The sequence below is a fragment of the Pocillopora damicornis genome, chromosome 5 (genome assembly GCF_964200805.1).
Source record: "Pocillopora damicornis chromosome 5, jaPocDami1.2, whole genome shotgun sequence".
In the NCBI taxonomy this organism is placed as follows: Eukaryota; Metazoa; Cnidaria; class Anthozoa; order Scleractinia; family Pocilloporidae; genus Pocillopora; species Pocillopora damicornis.
In genome coordinates this window covers 2,388,888-2,412,150 of record NC_142674.1, presented here as the reverse complement: position 1 = coordinate 2,412,150, position 23,263 = coordinate 2,388,888, and the positions used below count along the sequence as shown (strand labels likewise).

General features: G+C 36.4%; 3 protein-coding genes across 3 annotated transcripts; 2 read left to right on the top strand and 1 right to left on the bottom strand.

Moving 5' to 3' along the window:
- Window positions 1–299: 299 nt before the first annotated feature.
- LOC113686511 (monoglyceride lipase) lies at window positions 300–5,153 on the top strand. The gene is made up of 7 exons (XM_027204140.2): window positions 300–633; window positions 1,485–1,591; window positions 2,275–2,411; window positions 2,555–2,665; window positions 2,993–3,085; window positions 3,682–3,897; window positions 4,263–5,153. Exons 1-7 carry the CDS (start codon window positions 533–535, stop codon window positions 4,377–4,379), a joined length of 882 nt encoding a protein of 293 aa, XP_027059941.2. The 5' UTR covers window positions 300–532; the 3' UTR covers window positions 4,380–5,153.
- On the bottom strand, window positions 4,363–15,331 carry LOC113686510 (uncharacterized). The gene is made up of 12 exons (XM_089207284.1): window positions 14,734–15,331; window positions 13,871–13,984; window positions 13,029–13,148; window positions 12,674–12,787; window positions 12,156–12,255; window positions 11,484–11,601; window positions 9,938–10,032; window positions 9,503–9,576; window positions 8,851–8,929; window positions 7,484–7,651; window positions 6,432–6,536; window positions 4,363–5,932 (listed from the first exon to the last, which is right to left on the bottom strand). The coding sequence occupies exons 1-12, from the start codon at window positions 15,207–15,209 to the stop codon at window positions 5,843–5,845; spliced, it is 1,653 nt and encodes a 550-aa protein (XP_089063410.1). The 5' UTR covers window positions 15,210–15,331; the 3' UTR covers window positions 4,363–5,842.
- LOC113686512 (B-cell receptor-associated protein 31) lies at window positions 15,312–21,613 on the top strand. Its single transcript, XM_027204141.2, has 7 exons — window positions 15,312–15,535; window positions 16,122–16,222; window positions 17,481–17,634; window positions 18,166–18,301; window positions 18,785–18,917; window positions 20,364–20,464; window positions 21,133–21,613. The coding sequence occupies exons 1-7, from the start codon at window positions 15,444–15,446 to the stop codon at window positions 21,184–21,186; spliced, it is 771 nt and encodes a 256-aa protein (XP_027059942.2). The 5' UTR covers window positions 15,312–15,443; the 3' UTR covers window positions 21,187–21,613.
- Window positions 21,614–23,263: the final 1,650 nt, after the last annotated feature.

The window sequence follows — 23,263 nt, the reverse complement described above, 5'->3', positions numbered from 1 at the left end:
ATTATTTTCTTTCAAAACATGTTCCTAAGTAAAGTTGCTCTTTGAAGATTTTACTAAATATTTAGAGGACTAGATATAATGAGGTGGAATCAGTTAATTTGTCGCTTAGGAACGTGACAAATTAGAAATGGGGTTTACGCCAAATAATTTTAGATGTGATTTTCTCCAGATTTTTGCAAATGGACTTATATTGCAAAATAAGTCATGAATTAATTTTGTCTTATTCATGCAAATTTCTTTCCCCTTTTCATCTTTCGAGTTCCTTTTCCTCTTCTCTTCTCCTGATTGAGGCCTGCAGTACACTTACTTTTTTCCCGCCAAAGTGTTACTTCTTAAAGGTGACGTATGATCTGTTTGCACATAAGAGAAACCGAAAAATTAGCATTTACGCATCACAAATGAGTTGTTTGGTATACGCTAAGAGGTTTAACACGCTCTACTAAGCTAGCTACAGTATGATTTGCGGTTGCTTCACTCAAAGCTTTTCTTGTAGTATCTTTTGTTCAAGTTAGTTGCCCAAGAAAAGCGAGAAATGGCCAACGGACAAGTTATTTCTGAGGAGAGTTCTTTCAAAAATGCGGATGGACAGAAAATTTTCGCAAAATATTGGAAAACAAGTGAGAAGAAACCAAGGTTAGAAATAATAATTTTGTATATTAGTTTCTAATCATGATTTTGAGTTCTTAACATCTTTTGTGGCGCAGCAAAAACGTCATTTTCTTTTCACTTTCGGTAGATAAAAAACACCTTAACGATTTGTTTTACTGTAAGCTTTGATCTGAAGCAAGTGTTCCAATTAGCTCGTCTGATCCTCTTGTTCGCTATGCAGCATAATGGTCAAAGAGAAGTTTCTGCCTTCTAATTAGATGTGTGCACCATACTAAATAGAAATAAAAGAAAAAGTTTCGAAAATTAAACAAGTTTCTAGTGTCCTTAATCCTTATCCTATCTGTCCTCTCTTCGCGTTTCCTCTGACGCGAAATGACCTCTTACTTTTTTATTTAAAGCAAACTTTAGAATCGACGTGGCGATTTCAGTCACACTAGTATATTTTGAAGTGTGAATTGCTCATAATAGCATGCAAAGGAGTTTTATGAATTCTCCAACGAACAACCACAACCACAGATGCAAGCAACAAGTGCTACATATGCAAATTTCACACCAAAGGTGTTCACGAATTTATTCACCAATAAAACAGTATAGAATTTTAGGATTACGCTAATTATGAGAGAGATATGCTGTCTCCGAAATAACACAATAACCATAAATTATTTTTGGCTTTCGATGGTTTTGCAACAATTTTCGTGATGAATGTTGTCGTGTTTACCAATACACGAACTTTAGCGGTGGAAATGAGATACACTGACAGATGTGAAACATGTCATGAATCTGAGCTTCATCATCGACTTGAAGGCCACTCCCGTTTGGTACTAGCCGAAAACAAAAGAAACATTGTAATACTATGTACTTTTGTTTATATACAGGGCACTGATTTTCATCTGTCATGGTGTTGGAGAGCACTGCTCGCGTTATGAAAGACTGGGAAAAGCTTTGGCAGAGCGAGGCTATGTGGCTTTCACTCACGATCATAGTAAGAAATATATATTTTCTACTGGGGTGAAAGTATATGCAAGATAACTATCTTTCCTTCTCTTGTTGTACTTACCGAAAAATTTATTCGACTAGGCATGATCGAGCAAAGATGGCTAGATATCACTTAATTCGTTTTTGTGTACAGAAACTTTAAATAACAAAAGAAGGCATGCAAGCTTAATCATGATGTCTTTACCCTTTCCATCTTCTCAGCAGTATGCAAATTCTCCATACTGCTCTCTACAAATTTCTTAAGGTAATGACAAGAAGAATTTGTTTAACAATCAAGAGCATTAATTGTTATTTAGCAATCAGTTGTTTTCAAATCTCATAACCTTCATGTTTGATTCAGAAATGATTCTGTAGGGAGAACTTAGATGCCAGTCACTTGTACAGGTTAACACTAAATAGTCATGCAGAATTAACCCTTTAATTCCCAGAAGTGATCAACATGAAACTTCTTCCCATAATATCCTTACATTATCCACCAAACAGCTAATGAGAATATTCAAACTTATCAGGTAGTTGTTGTCTTGATCTAACACCAAATTCTCATAACTAATTTAAGAGATATGTGTAGCAGCTAGAGGGGAGAATTACCAATCAGATCTTGGTTTTGCTAGGGGGAAGCCTGTCATAAAATAAATGTTATCATCAAGTTCTTCTATTTTTTTTTTTAAGTTGGTCATGGCCATAGTGATGGAGAAAGAGTCCAAATCTCTAATTTTAACTGCTATATCAGAGATGTCTTTCAACACATTGATCAAGTTACAGCAACCCACTCTGGAATACCTGTGTTTATTTTTGGACACTCTATGGTGAGTGTTCTAAAATGGTTATGGTTGCAAAATCTTGCACACTGGACAATGCTTTTGATTTATTTCTTTGGATAGAATTTGTAATAATTTTGTCTGTATCTGTGGACAAATTATTACATTTTGAATTTTTTTCCTTTTTTCAGGGAGGAACGATAGCCATTCAGTCTGTTTTAGACAGACCTGATTTCTTTACAGGTGCAATTTTCAGTGCACCAAGTGTAAAGGCAGATCCAGCCGTGGCAACTGCTTGTTTGGTAAGAGACAATTCACAAAACTATAAAAAAAAGTGGTTTTCCCTTCCTTAGCTTCAATTAACTGTGGGTACTTAAACCTAGCATTATCATGGCAGCTAAACTTGGATTATGTTTCAAACAATTGGCTGTTATGGTTTGTTGAAGGAGATGTATTCAACATCACAATTAATATCTAGTTTACAGCACTTTCATTTTTATTGGGTCAAAATTAAGTGAAATAATAGACTGGCACACATTATGGGTTTGACTGGTGATCAACATTGGTCTTAAGATTTATTTAATATTTAGAGGCCTGGAGTTAAATGCCATTTACATTTTGTACTGCAGGTTTTCTTGGGGAAAATAGCAGCATGGATTGTACCAGCCTTTCAGGTTATGCCACCAATTGATCCCTCAGTATTAAGTCGTGATCCTAAAGAGGTGGGTGTACACGATTTAATCTGCTTCAAACTAGCAGATATGATCTATGCTTTTCACTGAGTAGTAACTAAAGAAATGAATTAAAGATCAAAGTTGAAATAAGAAATAAATGATAAATTAAATTTTGGAGAACTCGGAAAAAATCCGAGCCCCAGATGGGATTTGAACCCACGACCCTCCGTGATCTAGTCGGATGCTCTAACCACTGAGCTACTGGAGACTCTATGGTGAGCAAGGGTCAATTTATGGGTCTTGACTGGAACCGCATCACGCGGTTACACAGCCAAGTAATTACTTGGCTGTGTAACCGCGTGATGCGGTTCCAGTCAAGACCCATAAATTGACCCTTGCTCACCATAGAGTCTCCAGTAGCTCAGTGGTTAGAGCATCCGACTAGATCACGGAGGGTCGTGGGTTCAAATCCCATCTGGGGCTCGGATTTTTTCTGAGTTCTCCAAAATTTAATTTATCAATTAAAGATCAGCAAGAATTACTCAATTATTAAATTAATGTGGATCATCCTAATTGTAATCAGAAGTATCGTTTATCGTTAATACTTTTATATTCTAAATATGATTGATTTTGATCACCTAAAGGCTAAAAAATATGCAGATGACCCACTTAACTGGCATGGTGGATTAAAAGCGAGATGGACCAATGCCATTCTAAATACCATGGAAGACATTCAGAAAAATATATCTGCCCTTAAGACGCCATTTTTTGTTGCCCATGGTGATGACGATCAACTTGTAAAGATTGACAGCTCAATCTTCCTATACGAGAATTCTCCAAGTAAAGACAAGACATTCAAGGTAACATTCAGAGGGTCTTTCATATCAAGGGGATAGTGACTCTTCTTTTCAGAAAGTCTGAATAATGTTTAGCCCATGTTTAGCTCTCCATATTGTTCTCTGTACATGTCCTTGGCAAGGAGAATTTGTTTAATAATCAAAGCTTCTTAGGTTGGCAATCATCTCCTTTATTCTCATGATCTAAATGAATGATTCAGCAGTATTACTCTCAAGAGAAATATGATGCTGGTCACTCTAGCAGTTTAAGGGGCTATGGGATATGTCCATTGATGTTCACTAGCTGACCTGAACATCAGAAAAGCATTTGATAGTTCAAAGTTATATCTTAGTTAACTGATAGTGCAATACTTCTCTCCAATTCTAAGGTATACAAAAATTGCCGTCATGAGATTTTGAATGAACTGGAAGAAAGTGCAGCCACGTTCCTGAAAGACATTCTAGAGTGGATTGAACAAAGATTACCTGTAGTTTTGCAGATTTAATGTTTCAATTTGATATCATATCAATAAACACCAAGCAATATGAGGCTTAATTTACAAACTCTGTGTTTTTTAAAGTTTACCATTTCAATGAGGTATAAAATTTGTAATTGCAATATTACTAATTTAGTAGCTAAACTTAAAGTTAACTACATTTCAATTGAAGAATAAATCCTGAATTATGGTAATTAAGCACAGCTATTAAATAACATCTGCACATTACATATTATTAAATGTTCACTCCTTGTATATTACTTATGGTCAAGGTCTGTGAGTGGCTTGAAGGGAAAACACTCTTCAGTGAAGTTATTTCAGTTACAGACCTTAATGAAGTTTTCAGGACAAAAATACAGTTACATTTACAAAAGTTCTTTGCTTAACTGGGAAGGAACAATTATGTACAGTCCTGGTGTAACTAGTTGTTCTTAGGTGTGCAGGGTTTTCTTACTTATGGGTTTAAAAACTGTACTTCAAGTCCTGTACTTAGATACAAATGAAAAGGAAAATTTGTTCATGAATCTAATCCATAACTGCAATGGATGGTGAATAAAAGTCTTCTATTTACCTCAAGTGTTACTTTCCTCCCCATTTCTCTCTTAAAATGGTAAATTAATACCTCAGTTTACAGTGTAATATAGTGTTAGTAACTTAAATAGCCCGGTTAATGTACCATGCTGGCTTAAAGTCAATCAAAACACTTAAGAGCTGAATGAAATATTGTGAGTTAGCCTCGGCTCTGATTTTGCAACATTAAAAGGAAACACACACTTATGACAATTGATTATTATTCATAGATGAATTTACCATCAAAATATGAATTCTCCTTTGATGTTACTCAATGTACCCTCGACCAGAAATAGGTCTTTGGTGACATACACATTCAAACAGAGAAGTACAGTGATTCATCTATTAGCATTTTCTCCTATAGTTTCAGCTTATTAAAGGCCCTCTGTCCGCACCAATCCTCATAAATATTTCAGTGAAAACACATCTTTTTGAAAGAGCTCTTAAAAACAGGAGAAATTTAAAAAGGGAATCTTATTTCCACATATGGTGATGCATTTTGAATCTTTGGAAGCTTTCTATTAAACTCATGAACAGAGACCAAAAACGCCTTAAGATCTCCTAGAATTCTTACAGCTGACCTTTACCTTAAAGTTAAGCTACACAGCTTGATAGAAATAATTGATTTAACAGTTACAGTAGTCATTTGCAAAGGTGCTAGACTACAGACTGAAGAAGGTTATCCATTCATTCCTTAAGCCAGCAACCCACCTAGTGATTTTATTTACCAAACATGGCAAATGTGATTTCTGCGATTGGCATATAAAATTGCTAATATCTGGCATGTAAGACATCTGTGATTATCAACCATCGCTTTCATTGGTGAATAAAATCACCAGGTGTGTGCCAGGCTTTAGACACATTCTACTGTAAACTGCGACCAATATTTCAATACTAAAAGATTAGGGGTGTGGATAGGATTGTCCACACCTGCTAAGATAGTCACACTTGCATCCCAAAGGACATGTAAGAATTCCACGTTCAATCATTCTCTGGAATGAAAAAATAACCAGAACAATTATAATTTTACTGAAGAATTAAGTGATTCCCAATTATGCAGACTTAAAACAGAACGAAAAAAATTTAGACTTATCCTGTTTCTGTCTAACATTGAAAACCCATTATATAGAACAATGCAATTACAATGACTGTCCTTTCTTGTACATGAAAATAACTTAATTCAATTGATTAAATCTCCAAAGTCTCTTTACATGAGGCTATTCCTTAACCCTTTACCCCCTGACATCAGTATCAATATTCTCCATTCTATTCACTAAACATTTCCCAAGGTACTGACAAAGAGAATTTGTTTAATAATCACAAGTTGCTTTAGTTGGTGATCACTTCCTTTATTCTCATGACCTTGACATTTGATTCAAGGGTGATTTTGTTAGGAGAAATTAGATGCTGGTCACTCTTACGCATTAAAGGGTTAAATGATTTCTGTGACTGATGCACACACACACCCAAAGCCACAAAACATTGCCTGACCTTGTGTTGACTATCCACTCTCATCTGAAACTCTGGGCTGTCAGGTTTCAAGTCTGCCTGATAATTCCAAAAAGAGCCAGCACCAACAATGGCTCTGGGCCAAATCTGAAAAAATTATCAAATATTCAATTTAATTAATATTAAAATTGATCTTAGTAACTAATAGTTTTATGATGTAGCCAACACATATCACCTATCACACGGTGCTCACTGGAGCCTCATTCCATAGAACTTTAATTTGCAGACTCAAACTCAATTGCTTCGCACGTCTCAGCTTGTTGAAGTCAAAGCTTTTTCCCTTTCAATTATTTTCCTCTCAGCTGACTTAAAACTTTCTGCTATTTTACACTGGAATTTTTTACTTTTTTAATCAGCAGGGTTCTACCATGTACTTTAAAGTCCTTTTGTTGGAGGTGCACTTTGAAATTTGACAAATAGTAAGGGGTTATTTGATTAAGATGGACTAGCATCACATTCAGTAGGATTACCAAATGAATGCAAAACTTGATGTTAACTGACAAGAATGTAGTATTTGTATTAGAGTACTGTAAAAGTTTATAACGACATAAATTTAAAAATAATAATAATATATAAGCTATATAATATATATATATATTAATATATAAGCTATACTAATGAACATGAAATATTACATGCCTCTGATTGGCTGAAATCGAGTGCATTCTTATTTTACACATAAGTGCAAAGTTGAAACAGAAGTGCAAAATTGTAACACAGGTGCAATTTACAAATAGTGTTCAAAAATTTTCAAAATTTTGTCTATCCTGACTTTCTGTGATGTTTTTACATGTACACTATTGACAAGAACATGATTTCTCTTGCAATTTGGTGTAATAAGCACTTGTAAATTTTTCAAAGACTACAAATTGCAACTGCCCTAAGGGCTTGTGCAATTTTTTTATCTTTGAAAAATTTATTCATACTCATGTATTTACACCAAATTGCACTCACTGGATAGACAAAGGACTGTTGTACAGTTCTAAAAACTCTTTACTGACTGTAACTATAATTATAATATGATCAATACTTACGATGCCACTGACTGATTCAGTAAACTGGGAATCAGCATCTGGCCCATACATCCACCAAGCAACAGGTTTAGCCTCTTTGTACAAAAAACACTCAGACACAAAGCAGTAATAATCTGTCCACATTGCCATTTCACCACCAAGGAGCATTGTCTGTTCGTCAGGGTTTAACTATCACATGAACAAAATTAATACCATGCAGGTTGAGTGTTGTGAATAACATGCACAGCACATAGAGAAAGGCATTAAGGTTAGGAGTATTGTAGAATTTGAACATTTTTCTTGGGTATTTCAGTAATTTTTATCTTGAATGGCAGTACTGCAGTATTCTCCAAACTTGCAGGATGGGGTTCTTTTAGCATTTGGGACAGTGTTAAAAATTATCCTACTAGTCCTCTACTTAATTTCCCAAGCCTTTTCCAATTTCAAATTGTTTCAGAATCAGGCTGAAGTTGATGATTACACAAGACATTGTTCATAAAAAAATTCCTAACTGTTATTTCTATTTTATGCGCTCTAAGTGTAACACACAGAGTTAGTAGCTTTGGTGTGACATCAAGTTTTGACTAGTTATTGAAGTATTGCAGTAGTATTTGGCAATTTTCTTTTGTGATATTGCCGTATTTGCTGAATGTTTTGCAGTATTGCAGAGTTCACAAAGCCCCAATATCCTCTGTATGTAGTCCATCATTGATACTTAGGGTCTATCCCATGTTCCAAATGCAAAAAGTAACTAATTGTTAATTGCTAATTATATACTGCCACTGGTCAGTTTTCAGTAACTCTTTAACCCCTTACCGTAACAAGCATATAAATTCTAATTACAGTATCACCCTCTGAATACAAAATCACAGTCATGAGAATACAAAAAATGATCACCAAATTAAGGGGTCTGTTAAAGAAATTCTCTTTGCTAGTTCCAGTTTGAAATGTATAGAGACAGTATGGAGAATATTTATACTGATGGTCTAATGAAAAGGGTAAAAGGCCAACACCTATTTTATTGGGTTGATAGTGTAACAGAGTCTCTTGGCTGTGAGCAAAACAAATTGATGTACTGGATGTCTTTTTGACTGGCAGCCAAGCACACATGTACAAACCCTTCAACTACCATGAAATTCTCCCAACTGACTGCGATACATTTCTTTAAAACAACTATAGGAGAATCTTGTTCTTTCATTAAGATGTCTCCTTCTTGCTGATGACCTTGTCTCTTGTCATAGACAGTTTCCAGAATAACATGTTTGAATAGCAAGGAGAAACTGCAGGTGAATCACCTCTAAGATTTTTACAAAGGGTAGACCACTCGATTTCCATGTCTCTCATGATGGAAAAAGCATGAAACAAGATTTTAAAAATTCAGCACTTACTCCTGTTGCAATGTCAGTCCATGACACACTCGCATTAGAAATATAATTCAGGTAAAAGTGATTCATCAATGCATTTACCCTAAGTAAAAATACAAATGAAAAAGATAAAATCAGGCAACGTACCCTATGCATGGTCAACCACTCTGTGAGTTTACCAATAAATACAAATATAGGTAATGGATAAAGTGCTAATGCTCGCAACTTCAGCTTAGTAACCCTTTGTGGTGGCCAATTTACATTATCAACTCAGTTGATAATACTAAAATTACCCTGTTATACTCTCCCACTGACGCAGCACCACAGTATCTTTCAAACTTGCCCCCTTCATTCATTTGTCGGTTAGTCAGTCAGGCAATCAGGCAGACAGTCAGTCAGTCAGTCCTACAGACAGTCAGTTAGACAGTCTGCCCATCAGAGATTTAGTTGGCCAATTAGACTGTCATCAGACAAATCAATCACCTCATCCAGTCAGTGAACCAATCAGTCATCTATTCATGCAGGGAATTGATACATTAGTCAACCAGCTAGCAAGTCAGTCACTCTCACTATCTTCCAAAGCTTTCAGTTGGATTTTGACAAAAACTACTCTGCGACAGTACACTACACAACAATTTAAAAACATCCATTATAATGATTGTTTTCATCTGCTTACACTTGAAATCCTTTATCTACAAGAGTTTTCAATGATACATCTTTCCATGCTTGTAACACTGTTCCATTTACTGCCTAAAAAATAAAAACAAAGACAGTGCATTGATCATAATACAACATGAAACTCAGTCAGCAAAGCTCTTTTAAATTTGTAATAAAGATCACATATTCTTTTTTTGTGACAACCTAATCCTCAGAGGATTAGAAAATAAGGTTTGGGTGCACTTGCTTATAGGTTAATAATAATTAAAAGGGTGATGACTCAATCTAACAAGCAAACTATCCAATTAGTATGCATAAAAAGTGCTATTCACCTGTGTGGTATAAATTAAATCATTAGTAATATTGAATAATTAATTAAAAATAACTTGCATTAAATGTAACTTATTTCCATCATTCAATACTACCCATGACAAGTGTTCAATTATCAACTCACAGCAGCTGTTGATAATAGTGCTTCCTGCCAAGCATATGGTGTCTTGCCTTTCTGTTGAAGAAATTTGAGCAAATCCTGCTCTAACTCCTTGGTTTCTGCATCAAAGTGAAAAAAAAAATTACAACTAGACCTTGTGAGGAGGGACAACTTTTGGTAATTTTTGAGCTCTCAAAGTATTCCATAATTTGGTTTTATCTTAATTCATTCCGCACATGTTCTAGAAGACTTGTGTCACCCTCTTATTTAGCTGAGGAGATACAGATGTGCACAAGACTAAAACCAGCCAGAATTCAATCAAACATTTTTCCTTGCACTTCAGGCAATTTGCTCGTTTGTACTTTCATTGATTTCTTAATGGTTTTGAGCAATAATTTCCCCTGTCTTGCTGTGAGCAGATCTAATCTCATTTTGGTTTTGGTTTAACCCTTTACTCCTTAACATCATTATGCATATTCTCCATACTACTTCCTAGACATTTCCTAGAGTTCTGACAAGGAGAATTTGTTCAACAATCAAGAGCTTTTTTAGTTGGTGATCATTTCCTTTATTCTCATGACCTAAATGTTTGATCCAGGGTTGATGTTGTCAGGAGAAATTAGATGCTAGTCACTCTTAGGGGTTAAAGGGTTAAAACAAAACTCAATCAAAAATAAAGTCAGATGTGTAAATCAAGCGAGGCCAGGTATGCTATGATAATTTAGTTTTCTGAGCTTCTGCCAATTTACAGCATCATCAGGTAATGTAGAGGGAACCTTTGAAAGATCTTTTGAATCTTTTTAATCTTTCAAAGATTCCATCTACATTCCATGATGATGCTGTAGATTGACGAAAGCTTGGAAAACTAAATTATTGTAGCATACCTGGCCTCACTTGATTTACACGTCTGACTTTATAACACTATGCTACTCAAGGACAACATCCAATGCTTTATCAATCAAAAATTCTCCCAGATAAGTATATAAAGTTTGAGCAAGGTGCACCTGTTTACTTTCTCCATGTGCAGCTCTAATTGAGTTGGTGGCTATTTCTCAATGAAATCATTTCAACCTTATTTCCACATCAAAATTCTTGCTAGTAAAGTGATAATGGATATCATTTGGCGGCAAAGTGATATGAAATTTGATTCTGATCATTAAAAACATTTGAATATTTAAGATTGCAATTTTTTCTGTATTGAAGCACTAGGTTTTGTGGATGATAAATTAAAATTCACTTCATTGCAGTGTCCCTCTCAGAATTTACAAAGCAGAGGTAATTGAGGTCCTGTATGTAACCCTAAAAACCCTAAAATCAGTTTTCATATTCTCCCTACTGTTCACTATAAATTTCTAAGTTGCTGACAGGGAGAATTTGTTTCCCAATCAAGAGCTTCTTTGGTTGGAGATCATTTTCTTTATTCTCACAACTAAATGTTTGATTCAGGGTTGATATTGTAAGGAGAAATTAGATGCTGGTCACTCTTCAGGGTGAAAGGGTTAACAAATAAAATTGATTTCATTTATCCTTGGACCTGTTAACACTTAGTGTGGCTGTTCAACAGACTTACTTTCCATAGTACACACAGATGTAGTTATAACTTCATCCAAACCAAGGTGAAAGTACTGATCAGGAAATAGTGTCATCATTTCTTCAAGAATGCCTTTCATTGTGTTCACTGTAACTCCCTAGACAAGATTAAGATGACATGTTACATAAATCATATAGCAATTACCCTAAACACTCAGCAAATCACTGTGTCTCCTAGAAGATTCACTGAATCAACTCCTTGTCATAGAAAAAATTTTTTTTGTTTTTTATTATAAAAGAGAATGGGGAGCTAGCCCCATACTCCTATGAAACTCTGTTTTGGTTTTACATGATTTAAATGTAACTTCTCCTTACATATCCATACACTATCCAATAAACAAGTAACAAGATTACTCAATGTGGCAGAGGAGGGGGGATGTGGCAGGGGAGGGGGGATGTGGCAGGGAAGGGGAATGTGGCAGGGGAGGGGAGATGTGGCATGGGAGGGGGGATGTGGCAGGAGAGGGGAGATGTGGCAAGGGAGGGGGGATGTGCCAGGGGAGGGGGGGATGTGCCAGGGGAGAGGGGATGTGGCAGGGGAGGGGGAATGTGAAAGGGGAGGGGGGATGTGGGAAGGGGAGGGGGGATGTTAACCAATAATCATTGCACTCAAGGACAAAAATTTGTGATAACAGTATTCTAGCTAACTTACCTCAGGATCATTGTAAAGCTCAATGTATCCTATCGAGTTATTGCAGAAATATAACCCTTTAGTCTTGTTCTGTAGGCCTATCATTCCAAGGACATGGAATCTAAAGGTTAAATAATGAGCTTGTCTATTAATAATAATCAAATGGTGATAAAGATCATTTTTTTTAAACATAAGGCTATTGATGTAAGTGTTAACTATTTCAGACAGACCTAAAAATCACTTCAATCTGTTTGTTTCTTACTAACAGTAATTCATTCAACAGCTTCAAAACAAGTCAAAATTAGCAAGACCAAAAGCAACTCACACTATACTTATCAAAAAAAGTTAGTGCAATGTTAAGGAAGAAAAACTCTGAATTCCAATTTGTTTGTATTGAACCTGTGTAAGGCCAGGAAACACTGCTAATGATACTCACAGAGAACGTGTCAGATGACCTTTCAGAGGCAAATTAAAAATAGTACAAAAATTTGAGGCAGATCTAATCTCTTGAATAATATCAAGGAAACTTCATATCTTACGCAGATTCCACCTCTGGAATTACTCTTATTCCTCTGTCAGCAGCATAAGATACCAGTGATTTTACTTGTTCTTGGGAGTAAAACTGACTCTCGTTGTTTCTTAAATCTGGATAGCTAAAAGTTAAAAAAAAAAAATGCAAGCTGCATGTTGAACAGCAACAAAGATCTATCTACATGACTTAGACAAAATAATTTTGGGTGGCATGGCCACAAGTAGAAAAGTACTTTACAGCAGCTTGACAACCTGTGTTCAGAGGTCATCATCACAAAAAAATGAAAGAGAAAAAGTCTACAGAGGCATAAGTCATATATTAAATTAAAGTGCAATATTGCTGTCTGCATTTAGGTCACTTACAGCTTGCTTTCAACACTGAATCGACAGAAGTCTGCAAAATGGAAGTGCAAAACATTTAACTTGACAGAGCTCATGCCATCCAGAATATTATACAGAAGTTCAAGGGGAAAATATCTGCGCCTAAGACAAAGAACAATACCAGAGTAAGATTGAACATACATGTAAGTCAAAGTCAGCAGATGTGATGTCCTAGCTACAGCTAAAAATAATTATTATAGGTAGAGATTCACAGTATTCCACTTTCTCAATGATTGTGACTCTATCTCCATGTATATTTGACAAAGCAACCAAAATACAGTAGCTTTCTTAAGACTCAACTTTTTTTTTATTATTTCTTATCTGAAAATTAATTTTTTCCAAAATTTGAGTGACTAAACTTGAGGTGTGGTTTATCTACAAGTGCAGCTTATGGGCTGGTGTTTGCAGTTCCTGACTGTGCCTTCCTAATTTTATCATTACAATGGTGTATTTTTGTTCATCATCAATAACTTATAAAGAGTACAAATTGAAAAAAATAATCTTTTGACTGAATTTAACCTTTTAACTCCCAGAAGTGATTAACATGAAACTTCCCTGTATAATATCCATACATTATTCAGCAAACAGGTTATGAGAATATTCAAAGTCATCAGGTAGAAGCTGCTATCTTGATCTAGCACCAAGTTCTTATAATTAATTTACAAGGAAATGTATAGCAACTAAAGGGAAGAATTAACAATCAGATCTTGGGAGTTTAAGGGTTAAAGCTCTTAAACTATTTGCAGCACTGGATTTGTACAATAAGGTATTATCCAATGAAAAAATTGCTGTAAAATGATAAGCACTAAACTTTGAACATTTACCCAGCATCTAGCATGAGGCCTCTGTGTACATATCTGGGTTCATCATCAATCGTCACATCACTATTTATTATATTTCCATTTTCAATCAGCTGGCTGAATGTTTCCAACCCATACCTGCAAGGATAATTGTATAAAAAAGTTATTGGACCAAAGTAGACAACTTTTATTTCAAACTGATAAGGAACATACAGATCATGCAGTTCTAAGATTAATTCATCTTAAGAGTGACCAGCATCTAATTTCTCCTTACAGTAATGCTGCTGGATCATTTATTAAGATCATGAGAATGAAGAAAGTGATTGCCAACCTAAGAGGCTTTGATTGTTACATGAATTCTCCTTTTCAATACCAAAGGACAAGTGTAGAGAAGAGTATCAAGAATATGGAAACTGATGTTAGGGTTAAAAACCCATGTATGATCTCGAGGGGTGTCACAAAGAAGGCTCATTCTCTTAAACTAGTGAAAACTCTAGAAGATCAAAGGCATTCAGGAAACAATTTCTTATTGCCACCAACAGGAGTCTGGTTATCAAAGTTAGCCCTGTCTGTGGCATGAATGCTGAGCTTCACCCACTTCAGTCCAATGCTCAATGCAACCAACTGAGCCTATCAGTATGTATGCTATCTAGTACAGGTAATTTCTCTTTTTGATAGTTGTTTCTATCACTGGGGATAAAGGGTGGTGGCTGTCGACGATGTTACTGATTTGAAAAAAATTAATTTCTCAAAGGGTGGTCACGGTGAATTCCACCCCTCCCCTTCCGCACCCCCCCTAGCTATGTTCCTAATTCAAATGTCCAACCAGTGCACCAATATAACAAACTAGCAGGTAAAATATATACAGACTTAAAAAACGCACTTACAATGCTCCATAAGGCGTTTTGGCTTCTATGTTTGCCTGGCCATTGCTGATGTTCAACATATACCAGTAGGAGGTGTCAACGCGTAAAACTTCTTCATCACTACGCACATTCAACACGAGTCCACTCAACGTTTCACTTTTTCCACTCGGATTCTGCATATGATTTCCTCCAATTTGCCGCAATATTATTTCCAAATATCGTGTTATTCCGCGTTTCACGACACCCGAGCTTGACGATGTCTGAATAACGAAAGCTGGAGAAATTACAAGAGGCGGTCCGGAGCTTATCACCGAAGCTGGAAGAGGCCATAACGTGTTTGAAACAGCATCAGGTGTAGGAATTCTTTCGGACAGTTGCTCACTCGATCGTTTCAAGGAAGCGGACAAAGGTCCAACTACAGACAAAAACAGCACACTGACGAGCAACATGATGAGAAAAGTGGTCAGATGGATATAAGATGAGTTTTTGGCAAGCATAACATTCAGGAAAGTTCTGATGTGTATGTGACAACTTGTCAAAAATGAGATCTAAAATCGGAAGTGTTCGTCATTGGATCGGAGTTGGTCGGAATGGATCCGGTATCCTACATTGCTAGGCTACCAAGCGTAGAAGGCTCGGCTACCTCCGAAGTCTAGCTGTACATTCATTAAACATCTAGTGATAAAACGCTGAGTGGAGGTTAGAATAGTTTGAAAGACATATTCGCTACAATGACTATCCAGTGGACTCTCGCTGCTGGCTTTCTGTACACTGAGATCAGTGTTCTTTTGTTGTTCTGTCTTCCTTTTATTTCGGCCAAAAGGTAAGGTTTTTGAATAGGGAGAATCTGAAAACTTGCAGCTCAAGTCGATCGAGCGTCACATGGATTTACGCTAGTTTCGCCCTGTTTCCTTTTCTCCCCGAGTAACTTCGACCCGTGTCAACTTCAAGTTCGCTTTATCATATGTGTATTTTTATGTCTAACTTACATTTTATGTGCTTTAACATTTGTATTTATGCAACAGATTTATATTTAAAGGTATTTACGGAAAGATACGGAGACACGAATTGTGTAGATTTTGTGCAAAGTAGACAATTTTTCGAGCGTATCTTTATGTTCATGTACATGTGCCAAGGATGTGCATATTTTTTTTGGGTTTTGCTTAAACGTAATGCTTTGATAATGCTTTTATTATATATGTTTGTGATATCTTTGAATTTATTTATTATGTATCAGTCATATGGCGGGTCGAAATTGAATTTGATGCGGGGCGAAGTTACTGGATCGAAAATGAAATGGGGCGAAACTGGCGGATACCGTCACATGAAAGATAACATTAATGCAGAGCTTCCACCTTGGCGTTGATCATCGCAATGAATGATTTATACTTTTGCATTTTGTATTTTAGATGGAATCAACTTTTTAACTCCAGGTTCGTGGCAGCTTTGTTTGCGTATGGAAATTTCTACTTCAACGTCGTTGCGTTAGTGATGGCTCTACTTTTACTAGGTAACACATTTAATTTTGACGTGCAAATGATTCGTGCTCTGTTAATAGCGCATTAACAAAACTAGCCAGCGTTTAAACGATCCATACTACACTCTGCCATCTGTGTTGAACAAGATTAGCCTATAAAGAGACTATGCTATGCTATCAGAATCTAATTTTACATAGTTCCATGCCAAAGTCTGCATTTGTCGTCATACAGTATGTATTTCTGTCATGCTTCCGGGATGTGGTCAAAGTAAAAGAGGAACTGTTCAGTAGCTTTCCTTGATCAAAGAGAACCAACTAGTGAAAAGCCAAGAAAAAAATGTCACTTGTCATTCCTGAGTCACATGTATTGCAAATTTTGGGAATCTTTTAAGCTAATCTTGCCTTCAACGCATAAGTTTATCTTGATGTTGAGTCATCCTTACTATTTATAGTGAAGATGTACCTTTATTGAAATGTTAATTGGATTTTCACACATGATGCAATAGTCAACAGACCAGAAACAATCATCAACCTATTTAGAAAGACTGCAGTAAATTTCACAACAAATTGTCAGATATTTTCCATAAGTGGGTATTATGCAATCCTGTTTGTAGACCACCACCCAACCAATATTTCCAGTTGATTTGAGATTCAATTGTCCAACCATATTTATGACTATTATCAATAAAGTATCAGTAAAACCATTGTGTTACTTTCTATTTCTAATCCAAATTTTCCCATGAAATGCTATTTTGAAGAAATTTTTGGTTATGTGGTATTGAAACTGAAGTGGACATTGATGTATGTCTCAAGTGGCTACAGGACTCTCTTGCCCTTAAAGATGGAATCCCTTCTAACTAAATAAGACATAGCCTTTGTATGTAAACTGAATTTACTCCAATCATGGCTGGCTGGTACTTTTTAGCATGTCATTCTGAAAATGTGAAAGCTAACCCTTAACCCCTAAGAGTGTTTGGCTTCTAATTTCTCCTTCAGTATCACCCTTGAATCAATTATAAAGTTAATGATAATAAAGGAAATGATCTCCAGTTCAAGAAAGCTCCAGATTATTAAACAAATTCTCCTTGTCAGTACCACAGGAAAATTAAGGAGAACAGTGGGGAGAATATGTAAACTAATTTTACTAGAGTTTAATTTTATTTATGCAATTTAAGGTTAATGTTATTTCCTAATCTCAGTGTGATAGACAGCCAACAGAAACCATTAACCTAAAAAAGTGTTGAAACCATCAAAATTAGTCTTGCATTTTCATGAATTTACTATTTTTTAGATTCAATTCGTGAATCCAGAAAGTACAGCAAGATGGAGTCCACTGCACAAGTGGACTTGCACAACAATCCTCAGGCGGAAATCATGGCTCAGATGAAATTGTTTCGTGCACAGCGTAATCTGTACATATCTGGATTTTCCCTGTTTCTTTTGATGTAAGATATGTTATTAAGTAATTAACCTTAAAACCGATAGAAATGATTGCAACAGAACTTCTCCTTACCATATCACCATATTATCCAGTAAATAAGAAATGAGAGTTGAGGAAAATATCAGCTACAGTAGGTGGTTATTTTCTAGCAAGAGCACATGATTCTTTTGACTAAGTTTTAATGAAAATTGAAATGGTCAGAATGGTTAACTGCTTATTGCACCTTTGGAGTTAAAGAGTTTTATGATTGCTTTTGAAAAAACATGAGTCAGGCAATAGGTATGGTCAGAAGCATTTAACTTGAGTTTGAGCCTAAAACTCTGCCTTGGATATCATGGTTGAAAGTTTATATATCGAGATAGGAATGCTGAACTATAAATGGTAAGTACTGCAAGGAAAAATTAAAGAATTTAACATCACTTACCTGAAAATTATTAGTCTACTAGATAATACTTTTTTATCATGGAAAAGTAAGGAAATTTTGGAAATCAATTTCTGTGGTAACTATAAATTTTAACCTTGTTACCCTTCACAGAGTGCTACGTCGTGTTGGAAAGCTTCTCTCCAAAAATTCTGTTCTTGAAGCTTCCAATGAAGCCAGTCTGCGTCAAGCACAAAATGTGTCTCAGCAGTGCGAAAAGTTGATGGAGGAAAATAATGAACTTAAAAAGGTAATGTTGAAAGGTATGTGCAAGGTGGGTCTTGTGTGTCGTATAGCAATCTAGCAAAGAAAAATTGATAACCATGTTTTGTGTATAAAAGAAAGAGCCTCATGAAAACTTCAAGAACTGCTGAGCTCCTTTGAAAGCACTGAAAAAAGGTGGGAACATATTTGCCCTAAATCTTTCAATTGTGGTTTTATTAGACAGGACTAATCAAGCAGAAGAATTTTGTGCACAGATGAAATCACTTTGAAATCATCTTGGAAGAACATGTTTTGATGTCTCCTTCACAAATCATATTCAATACAAGGTTTTAAACTGTATGCAAAAGTTTTGCTGACACATGGCTCAGAATGCATCCTTGGAGGGCTTAGCTCTCAGGAAATAGAGACCCACTGGGGAGGGGAGGTACTTTTGAGCCATGATGTAGATTTTGTAGAAAAAGATATGTTTCTTTCGTTTGTTTATAATTGTTAAATCTCTCTTAAAAAGGCCATAGAAGGCACAGAAGGAAAAACAGAGACAAAGACAGAGACAAAAGATGAAGATAAAATGAACCAAGAGCTGAAAGAATTGAGAGAAGCCTTGGAAGATAAATCCAAGAAGCTTTCAGAACGATCTGAAGGTGCTGCTAAGTATGACACTTTTTCACGAAGGCGGGGGGGAGGGGAGGGGAGTTCAAATTGTCTTTAACCCTTTAGCCCTTTCACTCCTAAGATCTGAATATGTATTCTCTATACTGTTTGTCCAATATTTCTTTAAAATTTTTCTCTGAGAATTTATTTGCCCTCAGTTAAAGGCTTTTTTTTTCATGTCTCATTGCCTTTCTGCACTTAAATGTATGGATACCTTAAGCAGAAATTTGACTGTTTAATGGTTGCTCCAGGGAGGTGAACTTCTCCTTACAATTTCTAAACATCACCTAGCAGAGTGGTAATGAGAAGACACAACCAATCAGTTGGAGGGTTCAATATGAAAACAATCCTCACAGTCGTGAATACCACTTAACTAGCAGTGAAAATAAGGCCTGAAAAAATTCAGGCCAGTACAGGATTTGACCCATGACCTCTGCAATACCAGTAGCACTCTACCAACTGAGCTAACAAGTCAACTGGGAGCTGGTCATTATGTTCTTGAGTTCCTTACTTTTCACTACTGGTTAAGAAGTATTTATAACTGCAAGGATCACTTTCATTTTTGTTTCTTCAACCACAGTTCACATATATATGATTTTCATATATTTGCAGCCATTTATTCAGTTGAAGGGTGTTATCATGATATGCTATCAAATAATTTTCAAGGAACTGTGCACTCAAGCAGCTAGAAGGAAGCCCCCAAATATCAGTATGCATTTTCTCAGCACTGTTCTCTGCACATTTCTTAAAGTGCTGATAAAGGAATTTGTTAAACAGTCAAGAGCTTCTTTTGTTGGTGATCATTTCCTTAACCATTTGAGTGACCAAGACAGAATTTCTCCTTACAATATCGATGCAATATCAAGCAGACAAGTGATGAGAATGAAGAAAAATATCAATTAGGGAGTTATAAGTTCATCCAATACCAAATTCTCAAAACTAACATCACAAGAACTGTTTGGCAGACAGTAAGGAGAACTACTAATGTGATCTTGGGAATTAAAGGGTGAATGAGTGATTTTGGGGTAATATTCAGGGCTCGAAATTAGCACTCGCAAACTCGCGAAATGCGAGTGGTTTTTAGAAGTTGCGAGTCTAAAAAATATCCTCTAGCAAACATTTGCTAGTTAGGTTCCTTTTGCTAGTAAAAAAAATCTTACTAGTAAAACTTTGCTAGTAGACAAAAAAGTTAAGTTCGAGCCCTGATATTGTGAGGAGAAATTAGATGTTGGTCACCTTTATGGGCAAATGTTAGTGGTTTACTGTTATAAAACCATAAAACGAAAATCAAGATAATTACAGCAGCCCAGTAGTAAAGAAATATCATAAGGAGCCAATCAGAACTCAAAAATTTAAAAAAAAACTGCCTGAAGCTCAGGAAACGTGTGTGAATAAATCACAGTTGACCTTCTCTGGTTTGGTTTTCATCCCGGCAGAGCTTGAAAGGACTAAGAAAGATTTGGCTGCGTTGAAAGAACAGGCCGCAGGACTGACACGGGAATACGACAGACTTTTGGAGGAACATGCCAAAGCACAGGTGGGAGGGGAGAGTAGGGAGATGGATGTTAATTTAGCCTGGGAGCAGGCCCTTGTTACTTGCGCTACAGGGCGCGCCTTTCTCCGCCCGCAGTAAGATTTGGGACGAGTCGGGGAGAGATTTACCTGGGGTCTGGAACTTATAATGCGGGTCTGAAAGGACGCCACTGTTTTTTCATCATCTGTTTTCGCCCACGAATGCAGCATTCTGATTGGTGGAAAATGACCTGTCCTGTCATTTTGACATAAACTAGTGCTTTATATCGATGATCAAACGCAGACCTCACGTCAGCTTGTGACTTGTTCAAGGCTTCATACTTTCCCGCGAACGAAGAAACACTCGCACCGAAGCGCTGATAATGTTGGCCGGCTCATTGGGAACAAGAGGTTCTAGAAAGGACGCAGAATTAATGTAGAAGGAGATTTGTGGGAGTATTTACGGTAAAGAAACAAGGAACTAGGATTGTAGAGAGAATCAACTAGTTTTCTTTAAAAAAAATTTTGAGCGTTCTGAAACTCGATCCTCCGACCTCAAAACTCGACTCTCGATTCCCAAATATTTCGAGAATTGAGGTTCCAGGTTCGAGTTTCGAGTCGAGATTGACATTGTACCAGTTACCGTTACCCACCTGAGGTTCGTTTTAATTACTTTTGTTTCTCTTCCATCAGGCCCAGCTGGAGAAAGACGAGAACCAAACAGGAGAAGAAAAGAAAGACAACTGAGGACATGTTACCAATATCTGGATTATTTGATTATCATAACACATTTATTGGAAGAGCAGATGTAAAGATAGCCCGTCGCATAGTCTCTCTTTGAAGCTTGTGAGAAAGCGTAGAAGTCAGTGACAAAACTGACTATTTTTGTTTTTTTCAAGTATGATTATTCGTAAATGGTTGGTATTTATACTGATAAACATTTGTTTGTTAGGTAAGAATTGATGATATTACAAGTCCGGCTGTTAGATTTAAATTTGAAAGACCAGTTTTATAGGACGGTTGTTCTGTGGCAAGTACATCACATTAAATTCAAAAGTATTGAAAAATATATTTCAAAATACTTACAGATCTTTGTAAACAGTATTTGTTCAAGTAATCTTCACATAGTTAAAGTATGGAATTATTTGGAAATAAAGGTTTGTGAAGCACTGAAGCATGTTTTCTTGTGTGTTTCTCTTTTCGTGAACCAGATATTTTGATCCCGCTCCAGGCCTTCAGTAATTAAAACGAAGCGCAATGATGGACGGCGCTGCAGTAGCGAAGGAGTGAAAACCGAGGGGGGGCTTGGGCAGGGTGACTCTGCCCTTTCAAAAGTGAGCGGTTTTCTCACTGTGAGCGTGGAAAAGGCTAACTTTTATCAGCAAGAGTTGCTTAGTGGGCAGAATCGTTGCTTCGTAACACGTAGCTATTTTTTGGTTATGTATCATTTTTCTCACATTTTCAAAAGTCAAAGGAATACTGGTTTAGATCCGGAATCTTCAAAACTTCGCTCTGTGCGTTGTTTTAAATGTGAAAAATTCATCCAATGTACTTCCCTTTCCGACGTAAAATCTAATATCAGTCTAACACGGAAACCCGTGCGGAATCGCTTTCGAAAGGGATATCTGTATTCATTTGCTTTCGAGCCCCGCAGCGCGCTGCGTCAGGAATTAAAATGTTCAAATCCCAGTTCTGTTTAAGAAAACTATATTAGTAGCCCCATTGCATAAAAGTTGTTGTTGGTGGATATATTACGATTTCAACAGAATCCGTTCGGGCGCTATGAAACGAATTGAAAGATTTTAGGGGCGAGCTTGTTTCACTGCAAGGGTGAGCTCGCAGAGGTGGTCGGGAGCGAACTTGTAATAGGGTGAAACCTCCAGTTGCTGGTCAATACAGTCAATCTTCTCTCATGCGACCACCTTTAATGCAGGGGAAAATGGTTACTAAAGGAGGTGGTCCCCGGAAAACGAAGATCAAAATATAAACCCTAAAAGAAAGGAGAAAAATTATTTGCAGCCACTAAAAGAAATCGCTTATTCTTGTCTCGTTTGTTAAATGACGCAGTTGTACAAGGTTTTTCTTTAAAAAAATATAATTCTGAACCAGTCTTTGGTACTGCTGTATTCCACACGTCTTTTTGATTCTTGGTTTTTGCGACAGGTACATTAGCAGTTTGAAACAGGATCCCTTTTAATTACTTTAAATCAATTGCCACAAAAAACTTTGAACAACATTGTCACATGGTTTGAATTTTGTGCGTATATCTATCTGCCTATTTGTAGAATATTTCTGACCGATCGGCGTAACTCAAAGATTTCCTTTTATCTTGATGATGGTCCTTATTGGAAACAAGAAACAAAAGAACTTTGAAAAATTTAGGGCCTCAAAAAGGGTCGTGTACGGTTACGAAGATCGAAGAAAGGACGCTAATTTAAGAGTTCTGGAAACAGTATTTAACTAAGAATTCTAACGAGCATTTATTAGGAGGTCGCTGAAGGGAAGTAGGCGGTAGCTTCATATCTTCGGACCTCTGAGATCCTCCCCATGGATCCGAAAATGTTTCCCCGTGTCTCTCTCGAATGCTTTTCAACGAAGTTTTTTCCAAAGACGTATTTGCATCAATATTTCTCAACAAGAATAAAAGTTTCAAATGCCAGTTTCATACTTTTCGTGGAAAAGAATAATACCAAGAACTTACCAAACCTTGAAAACATACGATTGAAGGAGTTCGAGCTTAACCTTCGCCACACGCTTCAAGCTTAAGGCGGATTTGAACACAACAAGCATCTGAAAGACAAGACTCTTGTTAACAATGCAACCA

What these genes read in the sequence shown, in the direction of transcription:
- LOC113686511 (XM_027204140.2), top strand. Translation starts at nt 533, where the DNA reads ATGGCCAACGGACAAGTTATTTCTGAGGAGAGTTCTTTCAAAAATGCG. An exon ending in TTATTTTTGGACACTCTATG is followed by an intron (nt 2,412 to 2,554) that starts GTGAGTGTTCTA and finishes TCCTTTTTTCAG; the next exon opens with GGAGGAACGATAGCCATTCA. An exon ending in TAAGTCGTGATCCTAAAGAG is followed by an intron (nt 3,086 to 3,681) that starts GTGGGTGTACAC and finishes GATCACCTAAAG; the next exon opens with GCTAAAAAATATGCAGATGA.
- LOC113686510 (XM_089207284.1), bottom strand. Translation starts at nt 15,209, where the DNA reads ATGCTTGCCAAAAACTCATCTTATATCCATCTGACCACTTTTCTCATC. An exon ending in ATTCCAGAGGTGGAATCTGC is followed by an intron (nt 12,256 to 12,673) that starts GTAAGATATGAA and finishes TTTAACCTTTAG; the next exon opens with ATTCCATGTCCTTGGAATGA. An exon ending in AGCTTTACAATGATCCTGAG is followed by an intron (nt 11,602 to 12,155) that starts GTAAGTTAGCTA and finishes AATCTTGTCTAG; the next exon opens with GGAGTTACAGTGAACACAAT.
- LOC113686512 (XM_027204141.2), top strand. Translation starts at nt 15,444, where the DNA reads ATGACTATCCAGTGGACTCTCGCTGCTGGCTTTCTGTACACTGAGATC. An exon ending in GATGGCTCTACTTTTACTAG is followed by an intron (nt 16,223 to 17,480) that starts GTAACACATTTA and finishes ACTATTTTTTAG; the next exon opens with ATTCAATTCGTGAATCCAGA. An exon ending in GCTTTCAGAACGATCTGAAG is followed by an intron (nt 18,918 to 20,363) that starts GTGCTGCTAAGT and finishes TCATCCCGGCAG; the next exon opens with AGCTTGAAAGGACTAAGAAA.